At 37.3% G+C, this 23,537-nt stretch overlaps 1 protein-coding gene across 1 annotated transcript in view; it reads right to left on the reverse strand.

Annotated features, from left to right (window-relative positions):
* The window catches only part of LOC150081532 (midasin), a 1,449,634-nt gene that overhangs the window by 286,030 nt on the left and 1,140,067 nt on the right, over window positions 1-23,537 (reverse strand). The window contains exons 67-68 of the mRNA XM_090380238.1: window positions 18,360-18,455; window positions 17,824-17,918 (exon numbers count right to left, since the gene is read on the reverse strand). Coding sequence (XP_090236364.1) covers window positions 17,824-17,918; window positions 18,360-18,455 — 191 coding nt within the window. The remainder of the gene's footprint in view (window positions 1-17,823; window positions 17,919-18,359; window positions 18,456-23,537) is intronic.

A 23,537-nucleotide genomic window follows, 5' to 3' on the forward strand; every position in this document is an offset into this window, starting at 1 on the left:
AGAGGAATTTATTTGGTAACAGAATTCAACATTACGAAAAAAAAAAAAAAAAAAAAATCCAACCATATAGAATGGATTACAATCACTGCATCGAATGTTTCTATAATTAAATTATTAGAGAACTAGGCTTTACAAGTATGCTGAGCCTAAATGAATGGCCAATGGGTGCTCAATCACTCTCTTAATTTATAGCTTTTTAGATGTCTAATGAATTGGAAGGCTCCAGAAAATGATGTCGATAACAAAGGCAATTACGACTGTGCAGCAAGTATAATAATTCATAGTTAACTCTTAAAAAAGTATTCTGTTTGCTCACATAATCAAATCAATGAAAATAAGATAAATCAGAATACCCAAGTGTATTTAAAGTGCCTGGCTTCTTCTCGAGCCACTAAGTTAAGTGGCTCGAGAGTTTGCGGATCTGTTCTACAATCAACACTAATAGAGATAGAGGTATGCGGATTCATCCCCTCTTTGAGGCCACTATCCTCAGAAGGGATGAACGGTTCCGTATGACTCCCGCTCGAGCCACTTCCGGTTCCACAACGCAAGAGAACGGAACACGTGAGAATGAAACACGTGATGAGTACCATGAACCTGCTGATATTTAAAGATGTACTGCAGAATAAGAAAATTACCGCTGAAGAAGAAGGCTGGAGCCTTTGAAAGCTATGGTTTTTATCGCTTTTAACTTAGTATATTTTAATGCATTTTATTGTTCTCAATGTAGCAGATTTTATTTTATATGTATAGTTTATCGTAAAGTTAAATTTATTGTAAATACAGGTTATTATAATTTATTATAAACACTGTTATTAAAAGTCCAGTTTCCTTTGTGTTTTTATTTCTACGTAAGGTTGGTGCAAAACACTAAAATCCACTTGGAAACTTAGCCTGAAACATACTCGATATCCATCCTGATGAAGTAGAACATGCATTGAAGAAAATGAAGAATCAGAAGGCCCCGGGGAAAGATGAAGTTACTGTAGAGTTGTTAAAATTGGGAGGAAGAGACATGACACAAAAACTGGCAAGACTCTTCACAAAATGCATTAGAAAAGGTATGACACCTAAGGAATAGAATAATACACTCATAGTTTTGCTGCATAAGAAATGAGATAAATCAGAAATTGGAAGTTAGAGCCCAATTAGCTTGTCCCACGCCTACAAGTTGTTCACAAGGGGCACTACTAACAGATTAGAAAGAATACTTGGCGAGAATCAACTGAAAGAGCAAGTTGGCTTTAAGATGGGATTCTCAACTATGGATCACCTTCACGTAATATCACAGCTAATGGAGAAAACAAATGAATATAAAATGTCATTATGCCTGCCATTTGTGGATTATGAAAATGCATTTGACTCCATAAAGCATAAGACAAATGTTTCGGGCACTGGAAAGACAAGGCACAGATATACCATACATTATGATTTTGAAGAAAATATATGAGAATGCTACCTCCTTTATTAGACTAGACAAAGACAGCAGCAAATTTAAAATTGAGAAAGGAGTTTGACAAGGAGACAATATCTTTGAAGTTGTTTACCGCTTCCCTTTAACAAGCTTTCAGAAGATTGGACTGGCCGCAGAAAGGAGTCAATGCGAATGGAGAGTACTTAAACCATTATTATTATTATTAGCCATATGGTGCAAGGAAGCCTGAGACTTATGCTGCACCAGCCAAACAAAAATTCCTGAGTTACCCTGAGAGAGAGAGAGAAGTAGAAAGGAATTGCCAAGAAAGAGAAGAATGATGATATCCAGCTCAGGACCCTGGGTGTGCCATGCTCATACTCACCAGATGTGAGCCCCTGGGGTTAAATTTTACAATTTGCAGATGACACTGTGATCATAATCTATGATCCCGAAGAATTAGAGGAAAATCTTAATCAGTTATGCTGAGTTAGTAAGGATTTTGGACTAAAGATGAATATAGTTAAAACAAAAGTAATGATTAACTAGTATGCCACAGGAAGGGATATAATTATTAAAGGAGCAGAAATTGAAAAGGTGGATTCATATACTTTGGACAAGTCATTAGCTGTAATAATGATAAATGGCGGGAAGTCAAGAGAAGAATAATTTTCAAATGGATAGCATTCAGAAAATATAGCCACATACTAAGGAGAAATAACCCAATTTGTCTGAAATATAAAATAATGAACCAATGTATACTCCCCACGATACTTATAGAAGTGAAACTTGGGCACTGACCAAAAGAACAGAAGAGAAGCTGAAAACTACACAGTGAAGAATGGAATGAATTATATTAGATCAGACTTTTGGATAAGAAGAGAAACACATGGATTAGGCAGCAAACTCAAGTAAAGGACATTCTCATCAAAACTCAAGAACTGAAATGGAATTGGGCAGACAACATAGCTTGAAGACATGACGACAGATGGACTAAGAAAATAATAGAATGGTATCCAAGAGAAGCTAAAAGAAAACCTGCCTGGATGACAACAATGGAAATGGACAGATGAAATTCAAGAGTTCGTGGGCAATATATGGATGGCTATTGCTCAAAACAGAAGGAACTGGAAAGGCCTTCATCTGCAGTGGATTGAAAATGGCTGATGATGATGAAGTTGCCATATTTCCCCATGTATAAGACGCATCCTTTTTCGAAAAATTTGGGGTATAAAAACTGGATGCGTCTTATACAGTGGTTGTAGATTTTTTAATTGCACTTTTCGCGCTTGTTGTCTTTGAGCTCATTGTTTCGCACTTGTTACCGGTATATTAGGTTACGCTTTGCCACGTTCTGCCCAGAAATGGCTCAGAAAAGATTTTCGTACAGTGCTGAATTCAAGTTAAAAGTGATCCAGTTTGCAAAAGTGAATGGAAATCGTACTGCTGAACATAAGTTTGGTCCTCCTCCAACTGAGAAAACAATTCGAGACTGGCTACGGGAAGAAGAAACCCTACTGAAAACACCACGGCAGAAGAAGGCCATGAAAGGCAAGTCAGCAATATGGCCTGATTTAGAGAGGGAATTGAAGATATGGATTGAAGAGTAAAGGGCAATTGGAATTCCTGTGTACACAAAGATGGTTCAGCATGAGGCAAGAAGAATTGCTGAGGAAAGGAAGTTACTGATTTCAAAGGCGGACACAATTGGTGCTTCAGGTTCATGAAACGGAATTGACTAAGCATGCGTACACGCACCAGACTTGCCCAAAAGATGCCTGAAAGCTATGAGCAGAAGGTCCTTGAATTCCATCATTTTGTCATTCAATGTTGGAAGGCACATCGGTTTGAGTTGGGACAGATTGCAAATATGGACGAAGTCTCCCTTCAATTTGATGTCCCAAGTAACAGAACTGTTGATAAGAAGGGGGTGAAAACTGTAACTGTGAAGACAAGTGGACATGAAAAGAGCCATTATACAGTTGTTCTAGCTTGTTGTGCCAACGGAACCAAGCTGCCTCCTATGCTGATTTTCAAACGCAAAACAATGCCAAAAGAAGACATTCCTCGAGGAGTGATTGTCCACATTCATGACAAGGGTTGGATGGATCAGGATGGGATGAAGATCTGGTTTGAGAAAGTTTGGAGCAGAAGACCAGGTGGGCTCTTACACACCTGCCCTATTGGTGCTTGATCAGTTCAGGGCACACATAACAAAATCACATAGAAGATTGCTGCAGAGCAAAAAACAAAACTTGCCGTCATACCTGGAGGCTTGACATCCGAGCTCCAACCACTTAAAGTCAGCATTAACAAACCCTTCAAAGCTGCCATGAGAGACGAATGGAACCAATGGATGAAGTCTTCTGGGACAATTTGACACCAGCAGGAAGAGTGAAGAAACAAACTATAGGAGAAGTTTGTACCTGGGTGAAAAGATCCTGGGATAATATCAAGACTGAGATTGTTGTCAAGCCATTTAAGAAGTGTGGCATTTCAAATGCTATAGATGGAATTGAGGACGAGGCAATATATGAAGACAGTGATTCGTCATCAAACACAGATGAGGACAAGATAATGGATGGGAGTTTTGACAGTGATGAGGAGTTGTATAAATTTTATGATGAATAAAACTTGAGTTCAATAACTTTATGTAATACATTTTTTTTCAAATTTCGGGCCCCAAAATTAAGGTGCGTCTTATACATGGGGAAATATGGTAACTTCTGTCACAGGGAAAGTAATGGAATCAGTGGTTAAAAAATACTGCAAGATAATCTTAAACAGGAATGAAATTAGATGGAAACTACAGTATGCATTTGCTGGGGAGGGATCTTGTCTGATCTGACTAATATCATTAGCTATTAGGTGCAGTAACAAAGAAACTGGATGCAAACAATAATTTATATATCATATATTTAGATTTCAGTAATGCTTTTTACACTCTTTCACATAGAAGACTGCTTGCTCCTAATACCACGTTGCTTTGAGCAGTGGCAATAAGGGCAAGTGGCTCACATCTGGTGAGTATGGGCTTGGCACACCCAGGGTCCTCAGCTGGATATCATCATTCTTCTCTTTCTTGGTGATTTCCTTCTACTTCTCTCTCTCTCTCTCTCTCTCTCTCTCTCACTCTCACACACACACACACACACACACACACACACACACACACACACACACACACACACACACACACACACACACACACACACACACACACACACACACACACACACACACACAGGGTAACGCAAATTTTTTTTTTTTTGGCTGGTGCAGCATAAGCCTCAGGCTTCCTTGCACCATATGGCTAATAATAATAATAATAATAAGTTAATACAACAGATAAAGTGGAGGGTTATGTGACAGAAGATGGTTAGTTATAAATTGGGACTACTTTCTTTTGGACTAATGTTATTAGGGAGTCCCTCAGGGTTCAGTGGTGGAGCCCTCACTGTTTACAATATTCAATAATGATATTAATAAAGGCATATCAAGTTTATTTTCTAAGTTTGCAGATGATAAAAAGGCTGCCAAGATGGGCAATGACAGGAATAATGGCATACTACTGCAGGAAGACTTTGAAAATTGGCAGCTGGGATGACAAGTGGAAATTGAAGTTCAACACTGATAAATGCAAGGTACTGCATGTGAAGCAGTAATACCAGCAATGCATACCAATTATGGTACGATACTACAAATGGTGAAGAACGAAAGATACTCAAGGGTAATTAGTATTAGCAGTGGCAAATGATGCAAGAAATCAAGCTTATAATATCAATAAAAAAAAAATAAAAAAAAATGGAGGATTACTGCTACCTATATGAAGTATCTTGCATTTGTCAATACTAAATTTTAATTGAATTTCCCGATCCATCTGACTAATTTGTTTAGATTTTGTGTTGTAGCAGCATGCCCTGATTACTGTCATTAACAGCTCGACCAACCTTCAGCCTTATATGCCTTCATCAATATCATTAATAAATACAGAAAACAACAATGGGCCCAGCAGTGAAACCTGGAGGACTTTGCTAATAATAGCAGTCTAAGAAGAGTGGTATCCAATGATAACTACTCTCTGTCTTCTCCATCTTGACCATCCCTTTTAATTTATTGCAGTAACTTGCCCTTATTAGTCTTTTACGAGAAAATGTTAAAAGCCTTTCTGATATCTAAGCATAGTGTAAAATTATTTGTTGTAACTAGTTGTTTTATTATAGCATCATAATATCCAATTAGTTTAATGAGACAAGATATGCCTTAACAAATCCATGCTGTGACTACAATATAGCTGCTTTCCAGGCTACATGACCCTGCATTACTTCTTTCACCAGTGACTCCATTATTTTACCTGGAAGAGAAGTAACAGGTCTGTAATTGCTAATGTCACCCTTTGATTTCCCTCTTGCGACTTGGGGATAGGGATACATTTGATCATCTCTAGTCTATAGGACTGCCCCTGAATCCAAGGATCTCTCAAAATCATGGATAAAGGTTTGCTTACCTCTTTCGTTGCCTCTAATATAATTGGATAGATCCCATCCGGGATGCCTTTTTTATGTTTAGCTTCAAAAAATGCTTTGCACTTTCCTTTAAATTACAGGCAGCTATATGATTTCACAAAATCATATAGCTGCCTGTAATTTGATATACTTCTGGAAACCAATCCATAAATAATTCCTCATGTGTGAATGTAGATGAAAAATAACTATTCAGTTTTGAGACAATTTGAGCAGTGTCATCAACTCTAATGTAGTAGATCAGTGTGATTCATCCCCTTCCTCCTAGTGTTTACATAAGTAAAGAAGCCGTTGTTGCTTATCCTTCCATTATTTGGCAGAAACTTCTTGCAATCTTCCTCAGCTGCTTAACCTCCTTTGTGACTTGATTGCAGAAGAGTTGATATCTACTGCAGTTTATATTTGGATCACCTGATAATTTATATGCATCCCATGCATTTTTCTACTTTTCCATGAGTTAAACGAGTTCATCTGACATATATTTCAGTCTAAGCCTGGAACAGAATGTCTCAGTTGCTATAAAAAGCCTAGTATTATATTTATACGATTACATCCCCGAATGCTTCCCATTTACAATTAGATGTTAGCTGGTCCATCATTAGTTGGTCCCGCTGCACAGAATTTAAAAACTGTTTGAGACCACTGTAGTCACTTTTACCAAAGCAAAAGCCCTTTCTCTTGCCTTTGACACTTGTTACATGTTTAAGTAAATCCCACATCAATATGATGTGGTATTTACTGCCACCTAGTGGATCGTTTAGTGATCAGTGCCACCTAGTGTGCCTTTTATCTGCAGATTCTTAATGCACGAAAGCAGCTTTTTGAACCATCACTGCTGATAATCATATTGAGAGTATTGCTTTCTCTCATTTCTTCTTTGATATGCTATTGTAGAAAACAATCATCCAATAAATCTTGACATATTGACTAGACCTTATGGTCTAGTCAATATCTAATATCTAGAAACTTATAATAAAGTACCCTATTATAAGACAGCGTGATTTACTGATCCACATTAGTCTGCATAGTTGTTCATTATTCTCTTTGATTCCCTGCTGTGTCAATAACGGCTCACCTGCTTATTTGTTACATTCTGTTTGCTGATATTTAAAGCCATTCTCAACTCTTTAACAGTCCATCTAAGGAAGCAGTTTCATGCAATGTATGTCAAAAAACAGTACAGAATTGGGTTATCTGCAAGGGAATTTGCAATATGGCCTTTTGTGATGTGTGTTCATTAATAAAGAACTTTTATAAATCCAGTAATTTAAAAAACAATTTCAGATGCCCTTCATGCAAAAGTGCTAACAAGGGAAGTGCAAATTTACAGTCTCCTAGTCAGCATCAGCTTTTCCAGGATACCCCAACAGATGCTGATCTCCTTTGCAATGCTGACCATCCTTCATCTCCCCCCCATCAATATACTACAATCTCCTAAGCCCTCAGCCCATACAAGGAAGTCAACTAAAGATGCTTCCACCCAAATGGATGACTCTTCCTATCCGTCCCCCCCCCCTGCCTTCAACAGCCCCAAACAATGATTGCTCATTTGCTTCCCTGGAACAAATGCTGAGGAAGCAATTTAGAGAAAATGAAGATATTAAACAGCATCTTTTTCGAATATAAGATCAGCAATGTAAATTCTACCACTTGCTTCTCGAACTAAATGCTATGGTCGAAAGCCCTCTGGTGCCTCACCTTTCTGTTCATCAGGCTTCTGCAGTTCCAGTCCTCAGTCCAGATGCTGACGAATTTGTTCCAGATAAAAAGGGGGCGCGATCCCAAAAATCGAGCTCTAGCTCTCTTTATCTCCAAGATCATAATCGTGCTTCCTCACAATGTGTTTACACAGGCATACAACTGATATCCACCACTATTAGTAATCAACAGAAACCGAGCAATTTGTATGCATGCTGTCAAAATGATCGGTCTGAGCATTACCCTGAAGTGCCTTCCCATAATAGCTTGCCTACAAACTCCCCAAATTTTAAGTTTCCCTGCAGGAATAACAGATATGCAAGCATAATAGGAACAAGAAATATGCAGTCTTGCATTAAAATTAGAAACAGAAATAGTTCGATGCTTAGAAGTAGTAACATTTTTGTTAGCAGGCTAGACCCCAATACTACCTCCCAGCAGATGAACCACCTACTACTAGAGCTAGAAATTCCAGGTAGAGCTTTCAAAATAAAAACCAAACATCTCACATATTCATCATTTAGAATTGAGCTAAAGAACTGTGACTTATAACAATATCTAAATTCTGATATCTGGCCAAATGGTCTACTCGTCATGCCATTTTATGGAGCTATTGGAGAATCGGTCAACAACTCCAGTGAAAAGTTACCAACTAATTCTCAATCTGCTGAACTCTCTGCATAGCTAGAGAATGATATTCCTGATTCTCATACTAATCCATCATTTAATCTGCCATCTAATCCATCATTTAATCTGCCACCTAATACATCTGTTTGCAAACATCCTTCCAACACATATGTCCATCTCAGCATTTTTCTTCAAAATGTAAGAAGCATAAAAAATAAACTGTCTACGCTTATTTCATTAATGGTTGAAGAATCGCATGATATCATATGTTTAGTTGAAATGTGGATGCAGGAATCTTTACAAGATGTTTTTCTACTGCCGAAGAATCTCAGCTACAAGCCATACATGACATCAAGAATTAATTGTAGAGGTGGTGGGACAGCAATAATTTTAAAATCCAATATTAAAGTTTTGAATACATACAACTCTAATACCTTCAACTTTGAGGGAATTTCCCTATTAATCCAAGTTAAGGATTCTCTGCTTCAAATTTATAATATTTATATTCCACCTGGACCTATGATGACATCATTAATGAAGTAATAACCTGGATCACTACTGTTCTTAAGCCTCAAATTAACATTATTATAATGGGTGACTTTAACCTTCCCCTGCCTAAATATAATTTACAAATGAAGCTGCTGTCCAACTCATTTTTCATCCTAAGAGCTAAAAAAATCAACGTCCCTGTTAAAAGAGGTAATCAAGCGCTTGATATTATATACTCTAACTTTCCACTGTATGAAAAACGTAGCAGGAACATTACATATAAATCTGACCACAAAAGTATAGAACTGCAAGCAATAATTTTTTGCGGGAATCCTCGCCCCCCGACCCTCTGGAAATCACTAGTAGAATATCATCAATTAAATTCCTTCAGAAAGAAAAGTTTTTGCAGCTCTTAAAATGTTTTTATACCCATGGGATTCTCTTAAAAATATTCCTATACAGGACGCCACCTTCCTTCTTATAAAATGGCTGAATCAACTGAAAACAGGGTCTGCATCCAAACTTGTTAGAATATCTTCTCACTCAAAACCTTGGTTCAAATCCCACCTGAAACCATACATAAAAATAAGCAAAAATGCCACAGACAGTGGAAGAAATACGGCACTTCATCAGCACACATAAAATACAAAAAGAGCAGAGCATTGTTTCAACTCAAAAAAATTCAGTCATACAAAAATTATATTATGTCCACACTAAAGCACAACAAAAGAGCACTTTCTACAAAAACAACAGCTACCTTACAGCATGATCTAGTTTTTGAATGGATAAGATGCAATATGGAAACAAGCAATTATGACATTTACACTGAAGGTATACAAAACAGATTTATAGCATTCGATTCTTATGAACAAGCAGACAATGTGCAACATGATATGTCTAATTAACCAACTTGTGAACAAGAATACAGTTCAGCATGAAGTTAACCAAATACGCCCTGATAGTAGTGAAGGTCCTGATGGCATCCCTGGTTTTATTATTAGATTGTCCAGCGTATACATCATTGATTCATTAGTGCATATCATTTTCAGGTGCATCTCCCAGCCATTATCCTGAAAGTGGAAAACTTTCAGGATTACGCTGATTCCTAAAAAATCTTGCAGAAATAATCATCCCAACCATCGGCCAATTGCTGTTTTGTCAATAATTACTAAAATTATTGAAAAAATCATGCTACCATATCTTCAACATGCAGTCTTCGCTAATGCACCTGTCAATATGCATTTTGGTCCTAGAGGGTGCTCCACAACAACAAGCCTAGCTGACACCATTGTTCGCATCCAAACTGCGTTTCAAGATAAGGCACAATGCGATGTATTTTATTTTGACATCAAAGGTGCTTTCGAACACACAGATCTCAAAAAAGCTTTTGAAATACTAAAAAAATCATTTTCTTGTTGACACAATGATTATCTCCTATATTCAATACAGCCTAAATTGCACACTTCTCCTCTTCCCCACTAGTACTGACAATATTCTCCTCACAACCTCAACAGGCATTTCTCAAGGAGCCGTTCTCTCCAGTACGATATTTTCAGGGTCTCTTCAACCACTTCTACAAGAAAATCCAAATCTACTGGCATATGCCGATGATTTAAAGTTATTTATAATCTCCAAAGCCAGTGATGATATTCGCCAAGTTATCAATGATGCGAATTCACAGATTTGTGAAATCATCAAGTACCTGACTGAAAGATCTCAATCTGAATATAAATGCAAGCAAATCTGCTCAAATTACTTATTCCCTTCAGAAACAACCCAACCACATAGAAATAAAAATTGCAGATGTCCCAATCCCAAAATCCCAAATGTTTATGCTCACAAAGACCTTGGATTTGTTTTTGATAAAAATCTCTCCTTTAATGCCCACTATTTATACGTTGCTCAAAAAATTCAAAAACCAAAATGGTTAATCAAACAAGAAACAGCAGTGATTCAAGACAGAAAAAGAGTCATTAAGCATGTTCAAAGATGCATCTTTCCCATTCTGTCCTATGCTTCCGAAATCTGGTCTGGTGCTCCTCAAGTAACCGTCAAGAAATTCCTTGCCCTAGAATATTGGGTTCTCAGATGTCTCAATAGTAAGCTTCATTTTCCCCATACAATATCCAGGCAACAGCTTTATGAAAACCTAAAAACAAAGCCTCTACAACAGATGATCAGGGAGTCTGGAGTCATGCTTCTTGCAAAGTTAATCACTTCTGCATGCGATGCACCAAACTTAGCCAATATAATAGCTGCTCCCAACAGGGAAAATTCAAGAAACCAGCGATTCAAATCCAACCTCTCCAGGCTCAAACAAATGGACAGAGTGTTCCCCAATGCATCCCTTCACCTCATAAATCATCACAACATTGATTGCAACAAGTTAATCAACTCTGAAGCCTACAGGAGTCAGATCTCCGATAAAATGAAGAAAAATAATCCAACCCAGTAATTGCAACTGAAAGCCAAATGTCCTGTTCTGCAATTTTTCTTTTTTCTTAATTCATAACTAAAATTCCTAGTCATTGTTAATTTCTATATGAAATTTACAATGTACATATATTCGATTATTTTATGTCATTTCCTTTATATTATTACCTGCCCCTAGCCATGTGCTGTGATGGGCTTGCTGTATTTGCAATAAATGAATATTTATTTATTTTTTATTTAATATCACATCACACTGACTGAACATTACACTAGCCACCCATGTTCACTGGATACACTATCTTAGATTTATGTGCTTCTTTAAGCATAACCCCTTCCTTCTCTACTGTCCTTTCTGAACACATTGTACTTTCCATATTCAAATTCTGAATCCCTAATACTTGAGTGACACCATGTCTCTAATATCTCCACAATGTTTGCATTTCATGATATCACCAGTAATTCAATTCATCAAATTTATTAACTGTGCTTTTAGCATTAGTGTATACGCAAGTATACACATACCTGTTTTCACTCTTAGTAATCCTAGCACAGTCCATATATTTGCTTGTTTTGTGAGGACTCCCACCAGGATCTTGAAATCCTTGATACCTTTCATTCCACATTTCTGCATGTTTCTGACATAACATTGCAATGACAGCATCAGCAAATATTCTTGCAACATTTCTATTTGAGTGTATCCCATCCTTTTAAAACTATTCTTTCCTGTAATGAGCAAAGTCTACACTATCAGCCTGCTTTGCCCACTTAGGAGTACCTTCATCAGAAGTTTGCAATTCACAAATTCTTTTTATTGGGGAGATTATTAACTTGTTTTCTTTCAAAAGGTACTGGATCATATGAGTCAGTGGCATTCAATAATGACTGGTTGTTGTAGTTTTCGATTTGGTCACTGTGAAAAGTGCTCATAAGGCTTTTCTCACCACTTCTAACCTCTTCTTTAAATAGACATGTCAAAGTTTGACACCATTCGACAAGTCTAGTTACATATTTAACCAAAGCCAGCCAAAGTGTCACATGATAATCATGCGTTTTTATTTTAGTGGCATGTATCAGTAGAAATTGTTTAGTCTACTAGTTTCTGAATACTGAACTACTTCAGCATTCAGAAATTCAGCAGAAATTGTCAGTCTATATTTCCTTTCTGCACTTCCTTCAAGATAGTAAATTTCCATCGAATATTCATCTCCTTTCACAGGAAGGCATGCACTCCTTTTCAGGACACAAATTAACAAGATGACAAGGACAGCCTATTAGCACCATATATACTTAATCTCCTCTTTTAATACACTTTCTACTTCATGTTTTAAGCCTATAAAATATAGGCCTAAAACAACCTGGAGAGCACCTCCAGTGGCAGTTATGGAAAGTTTTCACTATAAGGCCCATAACAGGTGCATAATAGACACTAATTGAGAGAGTGTTTTTTAAAGGTCTTCCACATGCTTTTAGGTTGTTCAGAAGGTGCCCAGTGTTGAACCCTCTAGAGTCACCTTAAAACGATGGAACTGAAAGCAATCTGCTTTTAATTTGACCATCCCCCCCACAAGGTCACCACAACGGGATTTAGTTTAAAATCACTTTGATTACTGCCATCTGCAGTAAACACAGCAACAGCCTATTTTTCACAGCCATCATTACCTCTTCTTTCCTTATTCTTACAATTTTACGCTGTTTTTGTTCATCCACAACTGTATTTTTTGTTGCTATTTCACTATCAGAGAAACATATTTCTGAACAATGCATCTGCATGATAATCACAACTAGAGGAAGATTATGTTCTATGATAAAAGATATAAATAAACACTCAGCATTTATAATATCATCATCATCACCACCACTATGAAATACAAGGGGTGATCATTTAATTTGCAGACTAGTGCAAGATCTTATCTTAATTGTCATCATCTGAATCTTCTGTGGATTTCTCCTTCTCAAAATACTTTTGCCACCGTCGTATTCAAGCATTAAATGCTTCTTCCAAGCTATTTTTCAAAAGACTGTGAAGTGCTCCTGTTGTGGCTCTGTGAGCATCATTGTGTTGGATGCAAAACGCTTGCCTTTCAGATCTTTCTTCAGACTTGGAAACAGGAAGAACTCACATAGGGGTCTGGTGAATAAGGGGATGTGGGCAGAACCTCGGCACCTATGGTAGTGATCACTGCCTGCACAATATTAGCTGTATGGGGCCTGGCATTGTCTTGATGGAAAAACTACTTCACAACGTAATATGGCCTTCCTACCAAGACACCTATTACCATACGCTTCATTCATCTCTTTAACTGCTTCCAATGCATTTTAGCCCCATCTGACACAATAATGAATCACATATTGCTGTTCAATCTGTATGTCCAACATGATACTTGATTAAAAATGATCGTCTGTGACACATGGATAAAAAAACTCTTCACACAACACTAGCTCAACAAGTACTGGCATGTGCACACAGTCTGCTCAGTAGTGATCAGGGAGAGCACCTCCAGTGGCAGTTATGGAAAGTTTCCATGGTAAATATAAAATCTTGCACCAGTCCGCAAATTAAATGCTGCTGGAGGTGATCTCCTGATCGCTACTGTGCAGACTCTGCTCAGTAGCGATTAGGAAGACCATTTTTCAAGCAGCATGATTATCGAGTACAGTGATGTTCTTGTCTATTTTTTGACCCCTCTGGACCTTAAGGTGGCCATTCCAGAGTATAAAAAGAACATTCGAATAAATTAATTTTATAATACATAGAAAAAATGTTGTGTATATGTCTTCTGAAATTTTATGTTATCTATTTTTGGCATCTTATGATGATATCAGGTAGATAATTTCCTCTTCATTCATGTGGCTTGGGATCCAGCAGAAGCAGATGTCAAATTCAGCTTCAAAAGGAGAATAAAGCATCTACTAAATCCTGGAAAGAACTGAGTGAGGATTATACCTCACTGTTGACAAAACTGTAATATGTTTGATGAACTGATGTATATCAAGTAGATGTCAAATTCAGCTTCAAAAAGAGAATAAAGCATCTGCTAAATCCAGGACAGAACTGAGTGAGGATTACACCTCACTTGACAAAATCTGTAATATGTTTGATGAATTGATGTATATCATATATATTTGGTAATTGCTAATTTTTATATGATCTAGAGCTAGTTCTGCTGCATAAAACTCTGCTGAACATATGCTAATTTTTTGTGGAAGCTGGATGGATATTTTTATGTGTGGTATGAAAGCAGCTGACTCCACATATGATTCTGACTTCAATCCATCTTCATACACTGGTAGAAAGTCAGAATATTGTGTTATTCTATGTTCTGCAAATGGTTTCTAGTAAACTGATGGTTGTGTGGTAGTCTTCTTCCAGATCTTAAGGGAGAAGTTAAAAGTTGGAAAATCAGCATGCAAAGATGGAAGGGACTGTCTTGGGAACAACTGGGCAATGTCTACTGTCATGCACAGTGCTAAACAGCTCCTGAATTCGAAGACCAAAGGACTGGTTAACAGTCCAACAAGTATACAGATTTTTCCAACTTGGCATGACCAGAGCAAGTCCGAATAGTGTGTATGTATGTGGGAGGCATTGTTCAGGTCATGTTACATTAGGGAGCTGGGTATATTATTGCTGTGTGTACACCATATCCACAAAATTTCATTAATTCATACATTTTCCCCTTCCACTTTTATTTTTCTTATTGATGCATCATAAATAGTCAAACCAATAGAACAAACTTACCTGCAAGAAGATTTAAGCCTCCCAAAGCTTCCTCATTCACTTCACAAATACATGTGGTCTTAGTTCCAATCTCAGTGGTGCATATTTCCACCGACATTCTGTTAAGCCCCCATTTACTTTCTCTGAGAGTCTACAATTATCGGTTGACTCAACCACTCTCTTAGTTGCTCTGTGATTCTTTTGCTTGAATGATGGTACTTGTAAATATAACCACTGTGATATTCCTTTCAGAGCTTGTTGATATTATCTGGCTTAAAATTTCTCTATCCCATTTTGTTAAATTTATCTGTTGCTCCTATCGTTCTTCTTCCACTGAACTTGAACTCACTCACTTCCTTTCTTTAAAAACGGACTCTTTCCAGTCTAACTTCCTTAACTATAAGTGAATTTTTCTAGTTACATGGACCCGGTCATGATGCTCAGGCTTTTGCAATTATTAATGACCTCACTCAGCTTGTTTATTTACCTAAGAGAATATTAGACAATTATCACACACACACACACACAACTCTCCTCCAGGAGCTTCTAATCACAATTTTCAATGGTCTCTTCTCCAATGGAGCCTCTCTCACATGGCCATTGTCAGCCTAGTGTTCTATTGTCATTACATGAACATGAAATGGGATAAAATCGGTGCAATATCTATTTTTTTTGTCTTTCTATGGTTGGATTACTGTTTTAAATCTCCTGATCTCAATGTTTGATAAGATTGTATCAGTTGTTCTGCAAATAGTTCTTGAAGGGATGGAATCCTATATTCTGCATTTCACGCTGAATCCCTTAGTCTTGAGGGGTTTTTTTTATTGGAATATTATTGGAAAACCTTGTTTTTTACAATGAATTGGCTTTCCAATAAAATCTTTCAATTTGCTTATGTCCAAATTTCAAGCTTTAATCTCTGCTTACACTGATGCTAACAACATTTAAAAAAACAAACTTGATTCTGAACAGGGCAAGGGTAGAAAACCTGCTTTTTTCCAAATGATAGATGAAAGTTCTGGGCTTTTTCCAAGGTCATAACTTCTGCCCATCTATATCACTGTCTGTTACAATCTAATGGTTCCGTGGCAACTTCAGCTAAGGGCAAAATTTATCACATCCTACTTTCCTTCTAATTCTTGTATCAACGATCTTGGTAAATCACCTCCTGTCCAATAAATTCCACTCAATCCCTTTTGTGGCCATCCAACAGAAGGAGTTTAAAAAAATTCTGATCAACCTTGATGTCAAGAATGTTCCAGGTCCTGATGGCATTTGCTCATAGCAAATGCCAATTTTTAGAAATTTGCTCATATCCAGAAGTTCCTAAAAAGAGTGAAAACTCACTCACATACAACTATTGCACCATTGCACTTACCTCTACTCTTCTAAAATTAATGAAGCAATCTGTTTACCACCAACTCTTAAAGTATTCTGAATCCTTCCATGTGATCAATTATTATCAACATGGATTCTGTTAGTGTTCAATCCACTGGTGATATTTTGGATAATGTTACTCATCTTTGAAACTCAAGCAGTTGCTCTTGTCATCTCTAAGGCTTTTGACTGTGTTTGGCATAAAGTTCTCATCTTATGGAGTGCTGATTGTTTTTGTAATTTGGTATCCAGTTTTCTCTGTCACTGCTTCAGTACGAGTGATGGTGATAAGTTCTAACTTTTTGACTAACACTGGTATTCTGCAGGGGTCAGTTCTTCCTCCCATTCTTTACCCTCTTATATACTATTTATCTTCTTCGACTGACTGGAAATCCTATCCACTATCCATAGTTTCACAGATGATAGCATGCTACATTTAATTTACTATATAATTAATTTATAATTAACTATGTAAAGAAAGAGGTTAGTGCAAAGCATCATCATCCCGTAGTAAATACCAAAGTAGATGAAATAGCACTGTTTTTGTTACATCTCATATTGTGAATGCCTTCACATTGAGTTGACTTTATATTGCACTACCTAGAATAAGCAATGCTTCGCCAGTAGAGAAGACTAATGTTACTTATACTTGGCAGATAACACCACCAATAGGTGGTGGTATCTGCCGTGTGAAGTGTTGCTTGTTTGAGGTAGCGCAATCAGGGGAATTTGTTGTAAAGGCATTCACAATATGAGGTGTAACAAAAACAATGCTATTTCATCTACTTCAGTGATTTACTATGGGCTAAAAGGATGCTTTGTACTAACTTGTTCATCTATTAAGTTTTATGTAGTCTGAGGCTTTCAGCCCTAAACCCTTTTTAGTCTATGTGAATAAACTTAAAAACATCAGTTATCAACAGACTAACCAATCATATTATATCATCATATCGATGTTGTTTAATTTACATCTAGTACTCTACTTTAGGAAGCTACGGCAAAAGTCGGCAACTGCTAAAAATCACTGATTTTTAATGTCACCACAGTTAAATTTCATATCACAGGTCCAAAGTCTCATGTTACACAGCTTATACTTTTGCTCGGCTCTTTCGATCAGACAAATTTTTTTATGATTCTAGAAACAGATTTTTGTTGGTCCTGCTTATATATAATTCTTGGCGTTCTCTTTGGTGAAGTTGATGTGATTTCACTGATTACTGTAATGGTACAAAGGCAGGTTGCAAAACTATCTTTAGTCATTCACTCTGAGAAAGGAAACATGTAATTATTCTCAACGCTGTTATTAAATAAATTAGCAGTTAATAGTAGATAACAAATTTTTGTTTTCTTAAAAATACAATACAGCTTTTGCTCCTTACTATTAACACCCAGGACATATTATAAGGTATGGGGTAAATGTGAAGTAAGGGAGGAAGGAGGTGTTTTGTTAGTTTATACATAAAATGAGTTTGTTATAAGAATTAAAGCATTCAAAATAATCAAAACTGATCAGCTTTCAAAACTCAAAAATTTAGCTATCTTACATCAGTTCCATCTTTCTCAAATTAATGATCATTTCTGTCACCTCTGCGAGTTCTGCTTGGAGGGACACCCCTTTATGTGCATTCATTTCCCAATCCTGAAAATATATAAAAATTATAAAACATTTTTTTTTTTTTGTTAAAGATAACAACTATCAATATTCTTCATGCTGAAGACAAATTAAAATTATCTGTAAAATCTCCGTTAGTTTTTGTTACATAGACTTTAATTATCCTAATATCATACAATTGCAATTAATTATCCTAATATCATACAATTCAGCCTTCTGTACAGCTTAGAGATAAATACCATTATCCACTGTTCTAAAAAAAAAAAAAAAAACCAACCAAACCAAACCAACCTAACATATCTTTTTAACATACCTATATGATTTTTTCAAAATGGAGCCAAACAAGTAGCAGGTAAATAAAATTATCTTCACTGTTGCTTTTCTGTTAGAATTAGAACTTTTTGATCCCCCCTCTTAAATATGATACAATAAGCTAAAAGTTCAAACCATTTAAAATTGACCACTTACCTGGGAAGCTGCTAACACTGTTTCAAGACCAGTAACAAATTTAATTAATGGGCTGGTAACAGGAAAACTCAAAATTCGATCAACAATCTGAAGAATCTATAATAAAAAATTAATAATAAAAAATGGTGAAATAATAAAATAAAAAATCTACATCATTAACTAAAGTAAATATTTCTATATTAATTATTGGAAAAAAGGCTTTTTTTTTACTATGTTTTGCCATTGCATACCCTCAAAGAATCTGTCTAGTTCTTTGAATTTATTCAAACTACCCACTTCCACAACAACAACACACGGAAGTTTGTTCCAACAATCAACCATCCATTGGTTGAAGGCATACTTCGACACATCCATCTTGCAACCATTCTTCTTCAATTTAAATTTCTGCTCCCTCATGTGTGTAGTCTCAGCAAGAGGAAGAATGCCATCAACATATTTAGCTAAATTCCATCCATTCAAGGCCTTAAATACATCAATCAAATCACCTTGCAAGTGCCTAGTCTTCAGACCTGAAGCCTTCCTTGGTAAGAGCACCCATTCATTCTCCTGACCAACATTGCCCTTTTCTGCACTTGTTCCAGCAGATCTACTTCCCTCCTAAATTGAGGCCTTCGGACCTCCTGTATACAGTACTCAAGATGAAGATGTGGCCTAACCATGGCCTTGTACAAAGGGATAATCACCTCCTTATCCCTGCTAGAAAGTTTCTGTATATCATTGACAAAACCTCCATGGTCTGACCCCAGAGGCAGACTGGCCAAAAGACTTACCAGGGAAACCCTGGAGGGTCGGAGGCTGGTGTGATTTTGGCCATAAACACCAGTATCAGGCCACTACAAGTTTTCCCCGGTAAGAATTTTTAACCCAGTCCGCCTCTGGCTGTGACAGACAGAGGCAGACTGGGTTAAAAATTCTTACCGGGCTGACTACACAATCCCATCCAGGTCTTTTTCATTTCCCACTAACCTGAGTTTAATACCCCAGAGTGGGTATGTTAATCTAGGATTACTGCTACCCATGTGCAGCACCTTTCATTTGTCAATGTTAAACTTCAACTATGATTTTTCAGTGCATTGATCCAATTTTCCTAGATCTTGTTGCAGTAGGTCACACTGATGACTGTCATTAATCACAATGAAAACCTTTGTATCATCTGCAAACTTAGACATTAAGCGTGATATACCTTCATCGACATCACTGATAAATACTGGAAATATTTATCAACGGATCTAGCACTAAACCTGTGGGAACTCCACTAATAACATTAGTCCATGAAGAGCAGTGCCCATTGATAACCGCTCTGTATTCTTCAATTTAGCCATTTGTTTATCCATAGCAGTAACTTGCCCCCAATACCACATTGCTCCAGTTTGTACAGCAGTCTTTTATGTGCAACAGTATCAAAATCATTTTTTATATCCAGTTCCTTGGTCACTACATCATGGTATCCAATCTCATTGGTCATACAAGACCACCCCTTAACAAATCCATGCTGTGACTGCAGTATAATGGTATTCCTGTCAACTTGGTCTTGCATTCCTTTTTTAACCAGTGATTCCATTATATCCATTATTAAAGATTACAACTGTGAGTTGCAGGCTCCAAAAAAATAATAAGTGGTTGCCTTTTTATTTTACATAATTGTTATTTTATATTGTACTTAATACATAGTCTTATAGTTACACCGGTTGTTTTTATTTTAATTTAGATAAACAGTTTTTGTAGATATATGTAATACTTAATATACGTAAAACCGTTATTTCATTTGAATCTTGCAGCCATTGTTTTTGTATATAGTGGTAGGGAATTCAAATTTTTAATTAAGGTAGTTAGGTAGCTCTAACGTATAATTTATAGAGTAATATGCTTCACTGTTTCTATTAGATAGCGTAGTGTTCACATTTAATTAATTTAATTTATTGATTTTATTAATTTAAAGTATCATGCCCCAAACTAGAGCAGCAAAGCAACAGGCACAAAGTGGCAAGAGTGCTGTGACTCGGGGAAGAATTGAGAGGGGCGATTCTCCAACGCATCACAGCCTAAAAAAATGTGCAACTTGTGAAATGTTTGCCGAACTCTCTGGAACGGAACATGATATTGCCATGGGGGATGTCTTTGTGTGTGCGCGATGTAAGGAGTGTAAGGAAATCAGGCAACAACTCAGTGTTGTTATGGGCCTATATGAGAGTTTGAAAGACAGGGTTGATGCCCTCAAAAGATCTAAATTGAGGGGCCCATCAAGCTCTCAGCTGCCCACATCAACGCCAGAGCTTGCACTTGGTCATCACGCAACACAGCGGCAACCCCCAAAGCAGAATGCGCTGGTCCCAAAGGAACTAGTAGTTGTTGGTGACTCTATTGTCAGGGAAACGGGAAACATGCTTTGTAAAAAGGATAGGTGGAACAGGACCAGGGTATATCTGCCAGGGGCAAAGGTTGATAATGTAAAGCGGATATCATCTTTTAAGGGCACAAAAGGTGATATAGTTGTACATGTTGGAACTAATGATATTAGGAGTAGGAGACTGGCAGAATTACTTAACAAGTACAGGTCACTGTTGAACAAAAGCCGAGAATTAGGGTTGAATTTGAAAGTGTCTGCAATTCTGCCCAGACACGATAGAAGGGAGTATATGATGAGAGCCTTGTCGATCAATTCAGGCCTGGAAAGAATGTGCAAGGCTCAAGGAGTAGAATTTTTTTCAGCCTGGACTGTACTTGTTAACAGGAGAGACTGCTTCTACAGGGATGGGATACACTTAAATAGAAAGGGTGCAAGAATATTTTCTGATGCTATTGAGGCAGTGTCAGGTGGGTCGGAAAACTGATAGCTTGGGGGGATACAAGGACTAATAGTTTAACAGTAGCCGTAGGCAGAGGTGAAGGTGATTCTTGCACAACTTCTATTAGAATAAGTAGCAACCTGGAGCATGGGGTGTTGGGGGTTTCAGGGATGGATGGCAGTCATCCTGAAATAGGTGGGTATATGGGATGTGTTAGGGTAACTAGGAATAGGAGTAGGAGCATGTATGCCAGTGCTAGAAGTATAGTAAATAAATTTGATGAATTTGAAGTGTTGGTCAAGACATCAAAGGCGGATATTGTTGGGATAGCAGAGACGTGGTGTCACACAGATATAAGGAACGCTGAACTGGAATTTGGGGAGTACAATGTGTACAGAAAGGATAGACAGGATAGAAAGGGAGGAAGTGATATGCTGTTAATAAAGAAAAACATAAAATCAAAAGAAGCGCATCCAGTTGATATAGATGAACAGTGCACTATTGAGTCAGTTTGGTGTGACATAAGCACTGCGAAAGCAAAAATAAGAGGAGGAGTGTGTTATAGGCCTAATGACTCGAATGAGTACAGTGAACAATTGTACAGAGAAATAGAGTGGGCTAGTAAATCGGAATGTCTTATAATGGGGGATTTTAACTTCCCAGATATTGACTGCAACTTGTGGGTTGGTCGCTCACACACTAGTAAGACTTTTGTGGATTTATTGGATGATTGTTTTCTGCAGCAGCATGTTCGAGAGGCAACCAGAGAAAGTAATACTCTTCATCTGGTTATCAGCAGTGATCATTCATGTATTAAGAATTTGAAGATAAAGGAACCACTAGGTGGCAGTGATCACTGTGTACTGATGTGGGATTTACTTAAAGATTTAATTACCATCAGGGGTAAAGGAAAGGGTTTTTGCTTCCGTAAAGGTGAGTACAGTGGTCTCCATCAGTTTTTAAATTCTGTACAGTGGGATAAACTGACGATGTTACCAACAGTAAATTCTAAGTGGGAATCATTCAAGGAAAGAATCGTGGATGCTACTAAAAGTTTCATACCTATTAAGAAATATTGTTAAAGGGTTTAGGCCTAAATGGTTATCTAATGAACTAATGAGACTCGTAACAGAGAAGAAAAATGCATGGGATGCATATAAATTATCAAGCGACTCAGAAGCCTATGGCAGATATAAGCTAGTCTGTAATCAGGTCACAAAGGAGGTTAGGCAGGCGAAGGCAGATTACGAGAAATCCTCGGCAAAAGATGCTAAGAAAAACAGCAAGGATTTCTTTACTTATATAAACTCTAAAAGGAAGGGGATGAATCTGATTGGTCCACTTCACATCGATAGTTCGACTGTTGATGATCCTGCTCAGATAGCAAACAAAGTGAATGAGTATTTTGATTCTACATTCACACATGAGGAATTATTAAGGTTTGAAAATGGCAGAAGGTTATCAAATTGTAGAAGGATACTTAATGATTTTCTAATAAGTGAAAGCGAAGTGGAGGAGAAATTGTTGAAGTTAAACATAAGAAAAGCACCTGGGGTGGATGGGATCTATCCAGTTATATTAAAGGAGGCGGCAAAGCAACTAAGCAAACCCTTAGCCACATAATTATGAGAGCATCCTTGGACTCGGGGAGGTTCCCACGGATCGGAGATGTGCAAATGTATCCCCAATTCACAAAGGGGGATCGAAGGGTGACACGAGTAATTACAGACCAGTTAGTTTAACTTCTGTTCTGGGTAAAATAATGGAGTGACTGGTTAAAGATGCATTGCAGGATCATCTAGACAAGACTGCAGCAATAATTCAGACACAGCATGGGTTTGTTAAGGGAAAGTCTTGTCTGACAAATTTGATAGGATATTATGATGTGGTTACAAAGGAACTGGATGCAAAAAATAATTTTGATATCATATATTTGGATTTCAGGAAAGCTTTTGACACTGTTGCGCATGGAAGACTATTGTACAAATTGGAGCAGAATGGTAATAAGGGTAAGTTGCTACAATGGATAAAAAGATGGTTAAGTGGGAGAAGACAGAGGGTGGTAATCAATGGGTGCTGCTCTTCGTGGACTAATGTTATTAGTGGAGTCCCACAGGGTTCGGTGTTAGGTCCACTGTTGTTTTGTATATTTATCAATGACATTGATGAAGGTATGTATATCAGGCTTAATGTCGAAGTTTGCAGATGATACAAAGGTTGGTATGGTTGTTAATGACAGTAATGGCAGTGTGCTACTGCAACAGGATCTAGATAATTTGGACAGATGGGCTAAGAAGTGGCAACTGAAGTTTAACCTTGACAAATGCAAAGTACTGCATATGGGTAGAAGTAACCCCAGAAAAACGTACCAAATGTGTGGTGCTACACTTAA

Source organism: Mastigoproctus giganteus, chromosome 8 (genome assembly GCF_048544385.1).
Source record: "Mastigoproctus giganteus isolate SK-2022 chromosome 8, ASM4854438v1, whole genome shotgun sequence".
In the NCBI taxonomy this organism is placed as follows: Eukaryota; Metazoa; Arthropoda; class Arachnida; order Uropygi; family Thelyphonidae; genus Mastigoproctus; species Mastigoproctus giganteus.